The following is a 20,159-nucleotide window of genomic DNA, read 5'->3' as shown; positions in this document are numbered from 1 at the left end:
AGTAACCCTTGAGCATCACCAGATGTGGTGCCAAAACTATATATCTATATATATTCATATGTATATTCATATTTTATATGAAATTCATATTAAACATGTGCATATATATCTATATCATTGCAATGCTATTTACAATTGGCATACTCTGGAAACAACCCAGATGCCCTACAACAGATGAATGGCTAAAGAAACTGTTGGGACATTGGTGATGGGAATGTTGCACTCGTGATGGGTGGTGTTCTTTACATGACTGAAACCCAAACACAATCATGTATGTAATCAAGGTGTTTAAATAAAATATATAAATAATAATTATTTTATTATCAACTGCTAAAGTGACATTATATTCCCCCCAAGTTTGGCAATTTTCAATAAAACTTTTATGAGCATAAAAAAAAGAAATATCATGCAGAAGGGAGGAGAGATGAAGACATGAAATTTTCCTACACATGGTTGAATACGAAAACAATTATGCTGAGTAAAATAAGAGGGAAAGAGATAGACACAGAGATAGATGAGCTTCACTTATCTAAGGGTTCTAAGAAAAATAAGAGACATTATTGTAATAATGCCCAGAGACAATAGGGATGAGAGCCAGAAGGACTGGCTCACGATATGAAATTTACCACAAAGAGTGGTGAGTGCAGTTAGAAAAATAACCACACTAGCAACTATTATGACAATGTTAATGAGTGAGAGAAGTAGAATGCCTGTCTGGAATACAGGCAGGAAGTGGAAAGGAGGGATATGAGGAGCATTGATGGTGGGAATGTTGTACTGGTGAAGGGGGGCTGTTCTTTTTATGACTGAAACCCAACTACAACCATGTTTTTAATCATGTTACTTAAATAAAAATATAAAATAATAAACATGTGCATATATAATATGAATTTTATTTATATTATAATTGGGAGGGTGAACAGCTTACAAAATATAAAAGGAAACAAGAGGCTGGAGCAATAGCATAGAGGGTCGGGAACACAAGACTGACTTGGATTCAATCCCTCGTATCCCATATGATATATCAAGCACTGTCAGAAGTGATTCCTAAGCCCAGAGACAGGAATAACCTCTGAGCACTGCCATAATGTGGTCCAAAACCCAAGTTAAAAAAAAGAAAGAAGGGGCCAGAGAGATAGCACAGCAGCGTTTGCCTTGCAAACAGCGGATCCAGGACCTAAGGTGGTTTGTTGGAATCCTGGCGTCCCATATGGTTCCCGGTGCCTGCCAGGAGCTATTTCTGAGCAGATAGCCAGGAGTAACCCCTGAGCGCCACCGGGTGTGGCCCAAAAACTAAAAAAAAAAAAAAAAAAGGGCCGGGCGGTGGCGCTAAAGGTAAGGTGCCTGCCTTGCCTGCGCTAGCCTTGGACGGACCGCGGTTCGATCCCCCGGTGTCCCATATGGTCCCCCGAGCCAGGAGCAACTTCTGAGCACATAGCCAGGAGGTAACCCCTGAGCATTACCGGGTGTGGCCCAAAAAAAAAAAAAAAAGGAAAGGAAAGGAAAGAAAAGAAAAGAAAAGAAAAGAAAAGAAAAGAAAAGAAAAGAAAAGAAAAGAAAAGAAAAGAAAAGAAAAGAAAAGAAAAGAAAAGAAAAGAAAAGAAAAGAAAAGAAAAGAAAAGAAAAGAAAAGGAAAGGAAAGGAAAAAGAATAATTTGGTAGTTATCAATCATCAGTCTGGTGGGGTGTTTGTTTGCAGACCACACCCAGCAGCTGTGCTCAGGGTTTATTCCTGGCACGGCACTCAGAAATCACTCCTGGCAGGCTCTGGGGACCATATGTGATGCCAGGGATCGAACCCAGGTGGGCCATGTGCAAGACAAGCACCCTATCTGCTGTGCTATCGCTCCAGCCCCAAACTGGTAGTTTTTAAAATATGGTTATCAATATATATATATATATATATGGTTATCAGTAAATTTTAAGTTATTTTATACCTTACATTTTATTATATCACACAGCAATGAAACTGATGTTTTTTGAAAAGGAAACAAAGTATGACAGCAGTCTAAAATAATGTAATTAATCTCTGTTCTTTATTTGTGTATGTTGCTGTAGGCATAGTTCACATCCCACCTCTTCACAGAAGTGTTCTTCAACAATTCCTATTTACAAGAATATTTCATTTTGCAGAATTTTCATTGCGTTTTAGTACTGAATTACATAATGATGTTTTATAATTCCTGAGTTTTTTTCCAATTTGGGAATTTTCAACTAGAGAATAAATGTGATGAAGGCTAAAAGACATTCTTTTGTCTACGTAATTATGATAAGTGGTGGAGTGCTAGACACATCAGAGCTTTAACTTTTCAGCAGGATATAAAAATAAGTTTGGCAAGAATACAAAACCTGGGCCCGGAGAGATAGCACAGCGGCGTTTGCCTTGCAAGCAGCCGATCCAGGACCAAAGGTGGTTGGTTCGAATCCCGGTGTCCCATATGGTCCCCCGTGCCTGCCAGGAGCTATTTCTGAGGAGACAGCCAGGAGTAACCCCTGAGCACCGCCGGGTGTGACCCAAAAAAAAAAAAAAAAAAAAAAGAATACAAAACCTCTACCAACAAAATTTGCTTTAATCTGTTCCCTTACACTGCTGTTTTCAAATTCTAATGTTATCCTTAGCAAAAATACCCAGTCCATCACATACTTTTGTGGGAATTAAGAAGAGTGCTGGGAAATCATTTAGGAGCTTTATCACTTGAGCGTCATCCCTGGTCCTTGGGATTAAAAATGATTTTTACAGATGAAAATTTAAAACTGTCTTGATGATACAAAAGATTATTAACTCTGAAAGCTAAGTAATCAAAATGTTACTCTCTCAAAAAAAAAAAAAAAAGCCAAACTTTGTACGTTATATAGTAGAGTTGTACATACTATTTTCTCTTTTTTAAAGAAGTTTTATTATTTATTTATTTATTCATTTTTGGGCCACAGCAGCGATGCTCAGGGGTTACTTCTGGCTCTATGCTCAGAACTTGCTCCTGGCAAGTTCGGGGACCATATGGGATGCCAGGAATCAAACTAGGTCCGTCCGGGGTCAGCAGCATGCAAGGCAAATACCTTACCACTGTGCTATTTCTCTGGCCCCCACATATTATATTCTGAATTCCAACAACAAAATTTGAAAAAGTTTTGTTATATAATTACCTACAAAGTATCCTCATACTTGCCTCTTTGTCTGCTTTATCTAATGCACTTAGAATCCTACACTTCGGGGCCGGGAAGGTGGCGCTAGAGATAAGGTGTCTGCCTTGCAAGCGCTAGCATAGGACGGACAGTGGTTCGATCCCCCGGCATCCCATATGGTCCCCCCAAGCCAGGGGCGATTTCTGAGCGCATAGCCAGGAGTAACCCCTGAGCATCAAACGGGTGTGGCCCAAAACCAAAAAAAAAAAAAAAAGAATCCTACACTTCACAGAAAAGTCAATTTCTGAATTGTAGGTCACAAATAGCAACTAGAGAACTCATTGTGCTTATGTACTCAGAACACTTAAATCAAGACACCTAAAGCAATTTGTTTTATCCTTTTGATACTGGATAACAGTTGAAAACACTAACCCTAAAGCATAAGATTCTGAGTCATTTCCCAATGCATCAAGTCATATAATCCCAAACCTGCTGACCATGGAGTTCAGGATGCATGACCCTTTAACATTCCTGAATTTTAAAAAAATTCTGTGAAATTCTGTGAAATTTTTTGGGGGGTGCAACATCTGGCAGTGCTCAGGGATCAGGAATCACTCCACATAGTCTTGGGAGACCTATGGGATGCCAGGGATCTAATTTAGGTTGGGCATGTACAAGCAAGCACCTTACCCACTGTACTATCTCTCTAGACCCTATACATCTTGATAGAAATGAAAAGATATAAATAAAAACCAGTCCAGTAAAAAATAAATCCACACCATATTAGAATCCTAAAATGAGACTAGATTGTCTTATACTTTCACAAATCTCCTTAATATTTAGTTTAAACAAAGATAAGATTCTCTATACCTGCGTTCAACCTCTTGTAGAACATGTTTAGGTTGACAAAGAAAATTAAACTTTAATTATGTCCAAGTATCAGAAAAATAAAGAATATTTTATTTTGGCAAAGATAGGGTTGGGCCATACCTGGCTGTGCTCAGTGATCACTCTGATGATACTTGGGAGGCCATTTATGGTGCCCAATATGAACCACAGTGGGCCACATGCAAGGCAAGCTGCCTTGATCCCTATATACTATCTTTCCAATTCTCAGGATTATTTTATTGACGTTTTTTCCCAAGGGTGTGGGGTGTTGTATATGAAAATATTTCCATAAGATTATCCTTTGCCTGTTGTCCCACCTTGACCTTCCAGGTGGAGGCGCTGTTAGAGCCAAATAAATAGCTTGGGTGCCAGGCGTTCAGAGTCTTTTGCCAGAGTTGGCTGGCTGGCTGAGGTGTTTTGGAGCTGGCAGCAGGCTGCCCAACCTTTTAACCCTTAACCCTCCTGTCTGTGTGGATTATTTGCTGCGGATAAATATTACCAAGATCTCCCCGCAAAAGGGGACAAGGGGATGGGAATCAATTTCTCATTCTGGGAACTATTTGTGGATTCACAAACATCCAACAAAGGATTTAATTGCACACCTTTACCACAGTGGGGAACCTCACATTTGGCAGTGCTCAGAAATTACTCCTGGCTCTGCACTCAGAAATCACTTTTGGAAGGCACAGAGGACCAGATAAGATACCAGGGACCAAACTTGGGTCAGTCAAGATGCAATGCAAGTTCCCAACTTGCTGCAACATTTGTCTTTTTTGTTTTTCCCCCACATCCTATGGTGCTCAAGGCATAATCCTGGCTCTGAGCTCAGGGATCAGACTTAGCAGGACTCAGGGAACCATACAAGGTGCCAGGGATAAAACTAGTGTCAGCTGCATACAATGAAAGCACCTTTCCCCCACTGTACTAACTTGGGAGTAGCTTTTTACACAAAACTGGGTATTTCTCTTTGATGTTAAAGCTAGACAAAAAAACAAAACAAAAAAACAGAATTTCTTTTGTTATTGTGAGTCCACAAATGATTTATTTTTAAATTAGCTGCAATGCAGAACTTGAAATCATGTAAATGTACTTTTTGGAGAGAGAGGAAGTAAAGGGGGAGATGATGGTACTAGGATGAAATACAAAGTGTCACACATACAGTGAATACACTCTGCCATTGAACTGCATTCCTTCCTGGCCTCAATATACCTTTTTGTATTTGGTTGCATTAAAATCCCTTCATTTATCTTTTTTTCTTCTTTTTTTTAATCTTTTATCTTGAAAGATCTTATTTTTGTATGTGCACTGGTCATTTGAAAATGATACATAAGTTACAAATACTTTTCAAATAATAGCACAGGGATCAGAAATAGTATAGCCTATAAGAAGCTTCCCTTGCATGCAGATGACCCAAGATCAATCTCCCGCATCCCATATGATCCCCTAAGCCACGCCAGGGGTAACTTCTGAGTACAGATCCAGGAGTATCCCCTGAGCATTGCTGGGTATGACCAAAAAAATCAAAACCAGGGGCCGGAGAGATAGCATGGAGGTGGGGTGTTTGCCTTGCATGCAGAAGGACGGTGGTTCAAATCCCAGCATCCCATATGGTCCCCTGAGCCTGCCAGGAGCGATTTCTGAGTATAGAGCCAGGAGTAACCCCTGAGTGCTGCCGGGTGTGACCCAAAAAACAAAAAATAAAATAAAAATAAAAACCAAAGCCAACTAACCAACAACAACATCCAAAAAACCCTGACATTTCATTATTAAAATTATCACATATGGGGCCAGAGCAATAGTACAGGCAGAGCATTTGCCTTGCAAGCAGTCAACACAGGACAGACCCTAGTTGGATTCCTGGAATCCCATATGGTCCCCCAAGCCTGCCAGGAGCGATTTCTGAGTGCAGAGTCAGGAGTAGCTCCTGAGCACAGCCGAGAGTGACCCAAAAACAAAAACAAAAAACAAATAAACAAACAAAAGTCACATATATTATTTCAATACAATCCCATTAGAATATTATCAGGAAGCTGTCAGCTCACAATGAAGATACAAGTTTCCAACCCTCTAATTTTTTTAACTTTAAAGCTCAAAATTAATCTCCTGTCAAATTTTTCCTAGGAAGTGACAGGTTCATTTTGTTCACTTTTGATAAATTGCCTGATTAACAATAATTTGTCTGTCAATCTCTCTCATAAAAGTGCTATTGCTAATTTAAACAAAGGGCTTTTTCTCAAGTGAAACATCCCTCTTTGCTAAGCAGCCTAAGTACTTTATGCGTTAAGTATTTGGGGTATTAAAAATATCTGTAATCCTAAAAAATATATATATATATCTGTACCTAAGGTAAGAAATTTAACAAAATATATTTAATGTTTTGCTAAGAGCAGTTTTATGTGGAACTGTCCTTTTCCCCTGGAAATACATGGTACCATAATAAAGATTATGCAGACACAGCATTGATTCACACCTAAGGTACAAATGGAAGTACAAATGGAATCAACAGTACAAATGGAAACAGTAAAAAAATGAAATAATAAGTATTATTATAAAAGTATATTTGACCTCAGAGTCACTCTAAAAACTTCTTCAGGGAAAGTCTTATCTGCAAATAATCATTTTCAAATGGTCTTGTTAAAATTAGAGATATAGCAGCTGGAACAAGAATAATTATAGCCAGTGAGGTGCTTGCTTTACACACTGTCTATCCAGGTTCAATCCCTGACATTCTTTTTTTTTGGTTTTTGGGCCACACCCGGTGACACTCAGGGGTTACTCCTGGCTATGCGCTCAGAAGTCGCTCCTGGCTTGGGGGACCATATGGGACACCGGGGGATCAAACCACGGTCCATCCAAGGCTAGCGCAGGCAAGGCAGGCACCTTACCTCTAGCGCCATCGCCCGGCCCCAATCCCTGACATTCTATATTATCCTCTGAGCACTGCCCGTAGTAGTAATGTCTGAGTGCAGAGCTAAGGGAAGAAGGGAAAGAGAGGGGTGTGAGGGAGGGAGGGAAGGAGGGAGGGAAGAAGGAAGGAAGGAAGGAAGGAAGGAAGGAAGGAAGGAAGGAAGGAAGGAAGGAAGGAAGGAAGGAAGGAAGGAAGGAAGGAAAGAGGGAGGGAGGGAGGCAGGGAGGAAGGAAGGAAGGAAGGAAGGAAGGAAGGAAGGAAGGAAGGAAGGAAGGAAGGAAGGAAGGAAGGAAGGAAGGAAGGAGGGGGGGAGGGAGGAGGGGGGGAGGGAGGAGGGGGGGAGGGGGGGAGGGAGGAGGGGGGGAGGGAGGGAGGAAGGAAGGAAGGGAGGAAGGAAGGAAGGAAGGAAGGAAGGAAGGAAGGAAGGAAGGAAGGAAGGAAGGAAGGAAGGAAGGAAGGAAGGAAGGAAGGAAGGAAGGAAAGAAGGAGGGGGGAGGGAGGGAGGGAGAGAGGGAGATAGAATGATTTGAGAGATAATCAACAAAAAACTTGAATAAATTTTGCCAACACTGATTTTCAACTTGAATTTCAGAACCTAGAACTGTAAAGTTAAAAGCATTGACTTGGGCCCGGAGAGATAGCACAGCGGTGTTTGCCTTGCAAGCAGCCGATCCAGGACCAAAGGTGGTTGGTTCGAATCCCGGTGTCCCATATGGTCCCCCCGTGCCTGCCAGGAGTTATTTCTGAGCAGACAGCCAGGAGTAACCCCTGAGCAACGCCGGGTGTGGCCCAAAAACCAAAAAAAAAAAAAAAAAAAGCATTGACTTAAGCCAATTAAAGAACAATAGCATAATCGGCATAATCGGCATAAATTGGCATAATTTTATCATTCTGATCAAAGATTCCCATACTGATTTACTACCTCCCTTTCCAGGGGAAAAAGAAATACCACTCAGTGCCCCCATCCTGGAAATCTACTTTCTTTAGGCAAATAAACACAAAGTACCCCCTAATTACACTAGATAGTACCACCACCAGCACCCATCATCAGCACCCCTGGGATGAAGTTGGGGAAGAGAGTAATGGTTAATACCCACCCTGAAAAACACTAATCTAGGTCTATCTCAACAACAAATCTGTAATTGTGCCAGAACCCAGGGGAGGGTGTTATGCTAGATCTGTATACAATAAAAATTAAAATTCAGTGCCAGAGATTGTACATCAACTAAAGCACTTGCTTGCATGCAGTCAACCTGGGTTCAATCCCCGACATTCCAAATGATCCCGAGCACCACTAGGATTGATTCCTGAGTGGCAGAGTCCAAGTTACTTCTGAGCAGAGCCAAGGTGTGGCCAAAAATACGTCACCGTTAATATATAAGCAAATATATCTCCCTATAGTGTTTTCAAAGGAAAAATCTATTCTTATAGGTGTTATGATTATAAAATTTAAATGTATAAAATTTAAATTTTAATTATAAATTTTAAGCAGTAAAAGCCAGAAATAGGGTGAGTCTAGAGCGACTAGCAGCAGCAAATAATTACCCTTACCTAACATCTTTTCCCACAGTCATAGCAGCAATCACTTTCTTCACAGCCTCTTTCCTCTTCTCTTTCTTTTCATTGTTGAGTTCAGCCTTCAATTCAAATATTTCTCCTATAAGAAAACAAGATAGATGAGATTACAGGGCCAGAAAACAAGAACAGTATACTACACTATATGTTGAGTAGCACAATAACAAACCAGAGGCAGGATAGCAACCAAAACAAGATTATTTTTAAAAGTTAGGTCATGGGCTAGAATGATAGCTCAGTGGTAAGACATGTGTGTTCCATGCAGCCAACACAGGATTGACCCTGGTATGATACCCGGCATTCCATATGGTCCCTGAGTATATCAGGAGTGATTTCTGAGTGCAGTGTCAGGAGTAATCCCTGAGCACCGCTGGGTGTGGCCTCAAAACAACAAAATAAAATGATAATAATAAAATAAAATAAAATTTAGGTCAGCCTCCTCCTACCCTACTCCCAACACTCTACTACCAGAAGCCTCAGCACCCACATCCACAGCAGCCAGTCTAGTTTTACAGTTTTAGGACTAATCAATCTCTAATCTCAGGAGATATGTAGACTAAGCCATGCCAAACTACTGAAACTCATTGGCTAGTTCTCCATATAGATTTTGAAGTTCTTAAAGTGCACATGTCCACACAGTACCTCCAAATTCCACAAAACTGACAGCCACCAAGAGCACAACAAATTAGATGGCAAAGTAGCTTAGAAACCCACAAGCTCAATAAACTTAAAACAACAAAGAATGCTCAACTAGCAATAAACAGCTCAGTAACCCTTCAGACAATGACTTTAATGATCCCATTATCCCAGCAGCCCATATGGTCCTCCAAGCCTCCCAGGAGCAATTTCTGAGCACAGGACCAGGAGTACCCCACTGGGTGTAGCCCAAAAGCCAAAATAATAATAATAATGATATTAATAATAATAATAAGGCCAAAGTGATGTAAACCAAGTACGGCACTTGCCTTGCACGCAGCTGACCAGGGTTTAATTCTCAGCATCGAATATAATCCCAGGAGCCAGGGCTGATTCCTAAATGCTGAGCCAGAAATAACCCCTAAGCACTGTTGGGTAGAGCCCAAAATTTAAAAGAAAAATTTTTGGGGGCCGGTGAGGTGGCGCTAGAGATAAGTTGTCTGCCTTGCAAGCCCTAGCCAAGGAAGGATCGTAGTTCAATCCCCTGGCGTCCCATATGGTCCCCCCAAGCCAGGGGTGATTTCTGAGCATTTAGCCAGGAGTACCCCTGAGCATCAAACGGGTGTGGCCAAAAAAAAAAAGAAAAAAAAATTTTAATAAAGTTAATGGTCAGTGGTGCAAGAGTAATTCAGCAAGTTGAGCACTTGCTTACATTCAGGTTTGATCCTCAGTATCCAATCAGTTCTCTGGGACCCACAAGAGTATCTCTAAGCACGGAGCTGAGTAAGCCTTGAGAACCACCCCACTTGACCCTACCCCACTCCCCCCCCAAAAGCTAATGACTTGATAACTGGTCCTTGGGGGAGCTTCTGAGTGATACTTAATAGGTTCAGTCTTCAGGCTTTCAAGTTTTGAGGTATAGAGCTCTTTTTTTTTGTTCCTTTGATTTTGAGCCACACTTGGCTAGGCTTGGGGGCTACTTGATGCTGGGGGTTATCCCAGTGGTGCTCAAGGAAGCTGGGTGCCAGGAATCAAATCCAGCTCTTCACATATGCAAGGCAAGTGCTCTGCCACAGCCAAGGAGGTCCTTGAGGTGTTCAATGTCTGTATTCAAAATCTTCATCTCATTTTTTTGTCCTAAATTGCAAATGCTACTGAGACAGGCCAAGAATGATCAAAAGTACTGAATCATTTATCCAAAATTTTTCTGAACTAAATATATTTTTGCTGTTTAATTTGTAGTTTGAGGCCAAACCCATTGATGTCCATGGGGAACTGGTACTCAGGAACCCTTCCTGGCAGTGGTGGAGAATGAACCTAGTGCTTCTTTAGCTCTTTCAGTATCTCAACACCCAGTCTTTGCTATTTAAGTGGCAGAAGAGCAAGACAACACAACTGCTAACAGAGGCGGGTTCTGAGAAGATTCGACAGCTTCAAGGATAATAAAAAAAAAAAAAAGCAGATTCAAGAAATTTTCAAAGATCTCAATTCATAGAACCTAATTAGTCTGGAGCCTGGTAATACTATTCTGGAAACATCATCAGAAGATAACCATTCTCAAAATCAGCTGAACGATGTCTTGCTGAGAGCCCCCTGATCTCTGGCACTGTTCCAGAACTACAATGAACTTTGGAGATGCATCTCACAACTAAAGAATGTTTCCCTGATATCTGGTCCTATCCAAATGCTTGAGAAATTGAAGGGAAGTTTTGAAGGTTTTGAGTGGCCATCCTATACAATAAGCAGATTAATTTGTACTTCAAGAAAAGTACAAACTAAGTCAGAGAGATAAGTCAATGGGTGGAGCACATACACAGTACATCTTCTTATCCTTACTCTCTTGTGGCTCCCCTACATTCCCCAATCCCCAAAAACGTACAAGCCAGGGTCACTCCTAAAACTATCATTCTGAGTAGCTGCTCAAGCCCAGGACTGTAAAATGCTTTCTGCACTGGTTTATGGGTTCACCTATCCCAGAAAATTGGAGCTGAAATATGAGAAGGTAACAACCCTCACTAGCTTAAAAAGAAAATATACTAATTCCATATAAAAGAAGTTGGAACTTCTACTTTGACCTTCCATCTGTATCCTTAAGGGGAAGTAGAAAGATTGCACAGAAGGCAAGGTGCTTGACTTGCATCTAGTTGACTTGGCCAACTAGGATTCATTCCTTGGCATTACATACAGTCCTCTGAGCACAGAGCCAGTAGTTAAACCCTGAGCACTGATGAATGTGGCCCCAAAACAATCCCTCCCCCAAAGAAAATAAAAGGGCGGGAGCAATAGCATAGTGGTAGGGCATTTGCCTCGCACAAGGCCAACCCCAAATGGACCCTGGACGGATCCCAGTTAGATTCCTGGCATCCCATATGGTTCCCCAAGCCTGCCAGGAGTGATTCCTGAGCACAGAGCCAAGAGTAATTCCTGAGTACCGCAGGGTGTGACCCAACCCCCACCCCCACCAAAAAAAAAAATTACTAAACAATATCAATTCTCTTTTGTCTTTATGACTATTTTGTTTGTTTTTGTTTGAGGACATACCCAATAGGCTTACTCCTGGCTCTGTACTCAGCACCTGTGCTAGAGGATCATAAGGAATACCAAGGATCAAACCCAGGTTAGCTACATACAAGACAAATGCCCTCCCTTCTATACTATCACTCCAAACCTTTAATGACCAGCCCTAATGTTTACTTTAACCAAACTCATTCACCTACAGAAAAATAACAAGAGCAAACTGTGATCTGTTCAAGCTCCAAATCAGTGTTTTCCATATGGTTCCACTGGGCCCACAGGATAGTCTAAGGGGGTCACTGATAAAAATCACATAAATAAAGTGCCACGGCAAGAAATTAGTAGATCAGGGGCCGGAGAGATAGCATGGAGGTAAAGCGTTTGCCTTGCATGCAAAAGGACAGTGGTTTGAATCCCAGCAACCTATATGGTCCCTCTCAAGCCTGCCAGGAGCGATTTCTGAGCGTAGAGCCAGGAGGAACCCTTGAGCGCTGCCAGGTGTGACCCAAAAACCAAAAACCAAAAAAAAAAAAAAAAAAAAAAGAAATTAGTAGATCAGTGAGGAAGCATCAGGAAGGAAAAAAGTCACAAGGGGGGCCACAGTCAAAATAAAGGTCCAGAAACCTATGCTAAGTAAAATGGATTAAACTGGGAAAGTACTCAGCAGCTGAGCACTTCAACAGCCGGTTGCATCAATATCCACTGACAAAAAGGCATCTGAACAAATAAATGTTACAAAAGGGTTATTTTATTTAGTCACAGAGGCTGGCTTATTTAGTCAAAAAAGTTGGGGTCTTTGAGAATCATTGTCCCTTTGAGAGTTTTCTGCTGCCAAATCCAGGTTCCCATCATTTACTTCTAGAAAGAATAAAGGACAAGCAGGAAGCTTCATAAAGTCTGAATTGTCAACAGCAGCAGGCACTACAAAATAACAGGATGTAACCGAAATTATTCCAATTCCAAGAATATAAATTTAAAGAATATGTTCCAGTGGCAATTCTGGTGGGCGTTACAGGAAGTAAAAGGAATACAGTCTATCCATTTTTAAAAATGTGTTATTTTCTTAGTCCTGATTCAATCTGTAAGCTTGAAACTTTTACAAACCCCTAAATGAAAAAAAGTTATCAGAAGAGTTGTGTGCATTTCTAAATTGGACTTTTTAAATGTAATTATAGACAATATCATTATCAAAGCACACAGATGTTAGAGTAAGAGAAATCCATTTTAGAATGAGTAAGAAAAAAATGAAATGAATGACAAGCAACTTTAATAAAGTCAAGAAGACATATTACGGGGCCGGGCGGTGGCGCTGGAGGTAAGGTGCTTGCCTTGCCTGCGCTAGCCTAGGACGGACCGCGGTTCGATCCCCCGGCGTCCCATATGGTCCCCCAAGAAGCCAGGAGCAACTTCTGAGCGCATAGCCAGGAGTAACCCCTGAGCGTCACAGGGTGTGGCCAAAAAAAAAAAAAAAGAAGACATATTACATGATGCAAGGTATCATACACACTAATTTACTATTATTAAATTACTTTTTTTTCCAACATCTATTTTCCTTTTTTCTTCTAACCCTAATCCAACCTATTGAACTCTAACAATAATTTCAATCTTGAATGTGTATTTTTTAATGAGCTTTTTAATTAAATTACCATGACCTAGGGTTAAAAAGCTGTTGTTGGTTTGAGTTTGGTTATACAATGCTCCAACACCCTATTTATTTTGTTTGCTTTTGGTTTTTGCCCACACACAGTAGTGCTCAGGGGTTACTCCTAGCTCTGAACTCAGGAATTACTCCAGGCAGGCTCAAGGGATGTCAGGGATCAAATCCAGGTCAGCCACATGCAAGGCAAGTACCCTATCCACTCTGACCCTATGAGGATCTTTTAAAAATCCCCACACCCAGACTATGTCTCAAACCAATGAAACCAGATTGGAATGGAACCTAGATACAACTGTTGAAATTTCCTCCAACATGTAGAAAGACTGAAAGCCACTGAGTAGCAGCTGACATATAATTAAACAATTCACCATAGAGTTGGCTTTGTAATACAAGGGTTTATTTTACCCTTATGTAACTTCAAATGATAGAAGAGGGGAGATCTACCCCAGGGTTATTTGGGTACACTGTGCCATTCTAAGTAAGGCACAGCCTGGCACCATGGACCTGACCACTCAGGCCAGTGGTACTTGGGGCCAAAAGAGTCATCACTGGCAGTGCACAATGGGTGATGTCTTCCAAGAATTGAAGTCAATGTTTGATACTGCATGATACTTGTACTTTATAAATTATTCTGATGCTCCTCAGTCATCTTAGACTATTTAAGTGTGTACTTCTACTATTCTAAAATCAGTTTAATCTTAAAAATATCACAAGATTCCTCCAATGGTTAACATCATGCCACATTTGCTTTACCCCTCTATATATTTGCTTTTCCTCTGAATTATTTAATATTAAGTCAAGGACATCAGGCCTTTTGATTTTGTTTTGGTTTTTGGGTCACAACCAGTGGCAGTCAGGGGTTACTCCTGGCTCTGCACTCAGAAATCGCTCCTGGCTGGCTCAGAGGACCATAAGGGATGCCCGGGAATCGAACCAGGTTCCATCCTATGTTGGCCGCATGCAAGGCAAACACCCTACCACTATGCTATCTCTCCGGCTCCCATCAGACCTTTTTAGTCCTAGATATGTCAATGAATACTTACTAAGAACAAGGAATTATATCTTACATAATCCATAATACAATGATCAAAATTAGGAAATTTAAAAATGATACGTCACCATCATTCAAGTGAGAGGATTTTACTCAACAGTCTTAAAATTTTCCATGTTACCTCCACCCATATTGGGCCAGGATCCAACTTAAAATCATATGCAACATATGCAACATTTGCTGTTTCATCTCTTCGGTCTCCTTTCTTTAATTTTTGTTTTGGAACCTTTTGACAGTGCTCAGGGGGACCATAGGTGATGTTGGTTTGAACTTAGACCCCTCTCAGACCGCTCTTTAGTCTCCTTTAATTTAAAATGTAAATGATAGAACTTCCCAGTAAATCACATCAAGAAGAAAATTACATTCATCTGTATGATTTTGAGTAATACTAACATTAAACATTTGATTACTGTGGTCATATCCAGGTTTCAGACAATATTATGCCCCCACCCCCACCCCTGAAATCAGTAACTTGTGATAAGATACTTTTTGGGGGTATGAGGTTGGGTTTTTTTGGGCCACATTTATTGGTGTTCAGGAATTATCCCCAGTTCTGCACTCAGAAATCACTCCTAGCATGCTTGGTGGACCACATGGGATGCCAAGAAGCAAACCTGGTTGGGCCACACATGTGCAAGGTAAGAGTTTATGTGATGCTATCAATCTGGCTCCAAAGGATAGTTTTGTTTTTGGGGAAGAGGCACAACCAGCAATGCTAAAGGGTTATTCTTGGCTCTATACTCGGAGTTCATATGGGATGCCGAGGATCAAACCTGGATCACCTGCGAGCAAGACAAGCGTTCTACCTACTGTACTGTCACTCCAGCTTCAAAAGAGTTTTATGCTAAGTAAATATCCTATTTCTCATTAAACCTCCCATTGCTAGTTATTTTAGGATCATTTAGAATTCTTATCTGAAATTATGGGTATATGTATATGCACTATTATTCAATGACTTATAATTCATGATGCTTCTCCTAAGGTGTCACATATTTCCTAGCAAAAGATGTTCATCTTGTGTTTTCCCTTGCCCCTGAAATGGGTCATTTTCCCAAGCAGTTTTTTTAGTGGAAAAATTATATTTAGTAACCAAGATCTGATAGGTATCTTTCTAAATCTACAGACTTGAAAAAAACTAGGGCAGTTAGTGAGAGACTCCATCAATGCTAGAATGAAGAATTTGTGAATTGTGCACTCAAAAAAATATTTACCAACTAAATTAATTTTAAAAACAGTACAATAGCCCTGCAAGGTCTCCTTCAATATCAAACTAAAGTTAAATCTGAAGGTATTCAGAAGAGAATGAAGCCAGTGAACTTATTTCCCTTTTTCTGTTTTGTTTTGTTTTGTTTTGTTTTGTTTTCTTTATGGGCCATACTTGCAGATGCTCAGGATTCATTCTTGGTGGTGGTCAGAATACTCCTGCTGGGGGCTGGAGAGATAGCACAGCAGTAGAGCATTTGCCTTGCAAGCAGCTGAACTGGGGGTTCAAATCCCAGCATCCCATATGGTCTCCCGAGTCTGCCAGGGGCAATTTTTGAGTGCAGGGCCAGGATTAACCCCCGAGCGCTGCCAGGTCTGGCCCAAAAACCAAAAAAAAAAAAGAATTCTTGCTAGGGATCAAACTCATGTTGGCTGCATGCACAATAAAACCCAAACTATCAGGCCCGGAGAGATAGCACAGCAGTGTTTGCCTTGCAAGCAGCCGATCCAGGACCAAAGGTGGTTGGTTCGAATCCCGGTGTCCCATATGATCCCCCGTGCCTGCCAGGAGCTATTTCTGAACAGACAGCCAGGAGTAACCCCTGAGCACCGCTGGGTGTGGCCAAAAAAAAAAAACAAAAAAAACAAAAACTATCCCCTCTACTATTGCTCTAGCCGAAACATGTTTCCCTTATTGAGAATCAGAAAGATAAATTCTGGAACAGAAAAGAGCTGTCATTTTTCAGTCACTGAAGGATAGAAAAATAAGGGTACATTTTACTTAAGTTGATAGAGAATGGGGCCGGAGAGATAGCATGGAGGTAAGGTGTTTGCCTTTCATGCAGGAGGTCATTGGTTCGAATCCCGGTGCCCCATATGGTCCCCTGTGCCTGCCAGGAGCAATTTCTGAGCCTGGAGCCAGAAATAACCCCTGAGCACTGCCGGGTGTGACCCAAAAACCACAAAAAAAAAATAAGTTGATAGAGAATAAAGAGAAATGGCAGTTGCTATCTTGTCAAGAATACTTGAGTAGACAAAGTGATAATACAGTAGGGCATTTGCTTTGCATGCTGGGTTCAATCCCCGACATCCCATATGGTATCCCAAGCCTGCCATGAGTGATTTCCAAGTGCAGAGCCAGAAGTAAACCCTGAATGCCACTGGGTGTGGCCTGCCAAAAAAATGTATAGAGACAATGGTTACGAAAACACCAAAAGTTTAGGTAGATCTATATGAAGGGATATAAAAATCAGTTTGTATCCTTAGTTCTTCACATTTCACTTTCTAAAAATATATATTTTTTGTTTTTGGGGGGGGTCACATCAGGCAGCGCTCAGGGGTTACTCCTGACTCTATGCTCAGAAATTGCTCCTGGCAGACTCAGGGAACCATATGGGATGCCAGAATTCGAACTACTGTCCTTCTGCATGCAAGGCAAACATTTTACCTCCATGCTATCTCTCCAGCCCCTAAAAATAATTTTGTATCAATATAAATACAATTTACGTGCACAAAGAATGGTTAAGAAATACACAGAGTGGGGCCGGGCGGTGGCGCTAAAGGTAAGGTGCCTGCCTTGCCTGTGCTAGCCTTGGACGGACTGCGGTTCGATCCCCCGGTGTCCCATATGGTCCCCCAAGCCAGGAGCAACTTCTGAGCACATAGCCAGGAGTAACCCCTGAGTGTTACAGGGTGTGGCCCAAAAACCAAAAAAAAAAAAAAAAAGAAAAGAAAGAAATGCACAGAGTGAGAGGAAATAGTACTTTAGGTAAGGTATTTGCCTTATATTCAACCGACTGGGGTTAGGTCCCCAGAATCATGTATGTCCCCTAAACACAACCAGGAGTGATCCCTGGTTACAGAACCAGGAATAAGTCTAAGCAGCACTAATTTTGGCCCAAAAACAAAACAAAAAGACTTTTACTTTTATTCCTTTACTGGTACTCTTTTTGGGCTGGAGCGATAGCACAGAGGGTACAGCATTTGTCTTGTATCTGATTGACCCAGGTTCAATACCCTAGAATCCCCTATGGTACCCTGAGTAACCAGGATTAACCCTTGAGCATTACTGGGTATGGCTCAAAAACCTAAACAAACAGTACTCCTTTTGTGAAATGTTCCAAGTGAAAATTTAAAAGAGGGCAAATGCCTCTTCTTCATTTGTCTTCTCAGATTTATCAATCTTTTTTTGTTGGTTTTTTGTTGATTTTTCTTTTTCTTTTTTTTTTTTTCTTTTTGGTTTTTGGGTCACACCCAGCAATGCTCAGGGGTTACTTCTGGCTCTATGCTCAGAAATTGCTCCTGGCAGGCTCAGGGGAACCAGGCTCAGGGATGCCGGGATTCGAACCAACCTTCTGCATGCAAGGCAAACGTCTTACCTCCAAGCTATCTCTCCGGCCCCAGATTTATCAATCTTGAATTAACTAAAAGTGAATCCTTTCACTATCACAAAACCAAAATAATGTGCATCATAGTCCATTTTTAAATACCTATAATTTAATAATGTAAAACTAGTATGTTACACTATTACTCTAATTATATAAATATTACTTTTTTTTTTTTTTTTTTTGGAATCTGGGGCTACATCTGGCGATGCTCAGAGGTTACTCTTGGCTCTGCATTCAGAAATTGCTCCTGGCAGGCCAGGAACCATATGGGATGCCAGGGATCAAACCCAGGTCGATCCTGGGTCAACTTTATGCAAGGAAATGGCCCTACCCACTGTGCTATCACTCCGCCCCCACAAATATTACTTTAATCAAAATTTTCTGAAGAACTAGAGCTCTGCAATGAGAATGTTCACAATATGTATGCCTGAGATGATTAGGAACAGTAATCATATCATTACTACATATTTGAAAAATCTCAAACCTTTGTTCAGGTCAAGTTTATATACTTACCTTTTTTATTGGTTGTGAAGTACTTGGAGTCAGTCATGGTTCTGGATCTTTAATGTATACCTGAAATAAAGAAAAATAATTCCTTTATCTAAATCACTTATATCCAGCAAGTTACACATTTCATTTATTTGGAGATTGGAGCATTGGCTGTACCCAGTGGGCACTCAGCACTTACTCCAGGCTATATATTCTTGAATGACTATACATGATGCCAGGGACCTAACTAAAATAGGCAGTGTTAAGGCAAGTGCCTAAATCCCATCTCTGGTCCAAGAAAGGCATTTTTCTTTATTCATTTGGTGGAGGAAAACATCCAGCTGTACCCAGGGTCTACTTCTAGTTAAGTGATTGGAGATCATTCCTGCCAATGCTTGGGGCATCTGAGATTGATACCAGCTTAGCCATATGCAAAGTAAGCACCTTACCAGCTATACTATCTTTCTGGTCCAAGCATTTTTTTTTTTTTTTGGTTTTTGGGCCACACCCCGCGGCGCTCAGGGGTTACTCCTAGCTATTTGCTCAGAAATAACTCCTGGCGGGCATGGGGAACCATATGGGACACCAGAATTCGAACCAACCACCTTAGGGCCTGGGTCAGCTGCTTGCAAGGCAAACACCACTGTGCTATATCTCCGGTCCCCCAAGCATTTATTTTTAAATAATTTCTGTATCTGGGCCCGGAGAGATAGTACAGCGGCGTATGCCTTGCAAGCAGCCGATCCAGGACCAAAGGAGGTTGGTTCAAATCCCGGTGTCCCATATGGTCCCCCATGCCTGCCAGGAGCTATTTCTGAGCAGACAGCCAGGAGTAACCCCTGAGCAATGCCGGGTGTGGCCCAAAAACAAAAAACAAAAAACAAAAATAATTTCTGTATCCAAAAATGAGAATCTTGGGCCAGAGAGAGAGATAGCACAGTAGTATGGTGTTTGCCTTACATGCAGCCAACCCAGAATGAATGGTGGTTTGAATTCTGGCATCCCATATGGTCCTCCATGCCTGCCAGGAGCAATTTCTGAGCACAGAGCCAAGAGTAACCCCTGAGCGCTGCCAGGCATGACCCCAAAACTAAAAGAAAAGAGAGAGAATCTTCTTCTTTGCCATCAATGTCATAGGTTATTCGAGGTATGCAATAATAATTAAAAATGAAACTGTAGGCTGAGGAGATAGTACGAAGGTAGGGTGCTTTATCTTGCATGCAGCTGACTTAGGTTTGATCCCTGGCATCTTATTATGGTCACCTGAGCACTACCAAGATGATACCTAAATGCACAGAGCCAGGAGTAACCCCTGAGCAGGTGTGGCCCAAAATCAAAAACAAAAGTAACTCTTTACTTCAAAGAAAAATTGCGGAAAATTCAAAGTAAAATTTGAACCTATCATGGCTTTAAAAAAGTCTTAATTGGGGCTGGAGAGATAGCATGGAGGTAAAGCGTTTGCCTTTCATGCAGAAGGTCATCGGTTCAAATCCCAGTGTCCCATATTGTCCCACCACCCCCCACCCCCCCCCCCCCCGGTCCTGTCAGGAGCAATTTCTGAGCATGGAGCCAGGAGTAAACCCTGAGCACTGCCGGGTATGACCTAAAAAACACACACACACAAAGTCTTAATTAAGGGGCCAAAGAGATAGCACAGCGGTAGGGCATTTGACTTGCACACAGCCGATCCAGACAGAAAGTGGTTTGAATCCCGGCATCCCATATGGT

At 41.4% G+C, this 20,159-nt stretch overlaps 1 protein-coding gene across 1 annotated transcript in view; it reads right to left on the bottom strand.

Annotated features, from left to right (window-relative positions):
* The window catches only part of AP2B1 (adaptor related protein complex 2 subunit beta 1), a 156,133-nt gene that overhangs the window by 123,703 nt on the left and 12,271 nt on the right, over positions 1 to 20,159 (bottom strand). Inside the window, exons 2-3 of the mRNA XM_049771462.1 lie at positions 18,456 to 18,515; positions 8,471 to 8,576 (exon numbers count right to left, since the gene is read on the bottom strand). Of these exons, the coding sequence (XP_049627419.1) occupies positions 8,471 to 8,576; positions 18,456 to 18,492 (143 nt within the window). The 5' untranslated portion in view covers positions 18,493 to 18,515. The remainder of the gene's footprint in view (positions 1 to 8,470; positions 8,577 to 18,455; positions 18,516 to 20,159) is intronic.

The sequence above is a fragment of the Suncus etruscus genome, chromosome 1 (genome assembly GCF_024139225.1).
Source record: "Suncus etruscus isolate mSunEtr1 chromosome 1, mSunEtr1.pri.cur, whole genome shotgun sequence".
Taxonomy (NCBI): domain Eukaryota; kingdom Metazoa; phylum Chordata; class Mammalia; order Eulipotyphla; family Soricidae; genus Suncus; species Suncus etruscus.
The sequence above is the reverse complement of the archived record's forward strand: the minus strand, read 5'-3'. Positions and strand labels throughout refer to the sequence as shown.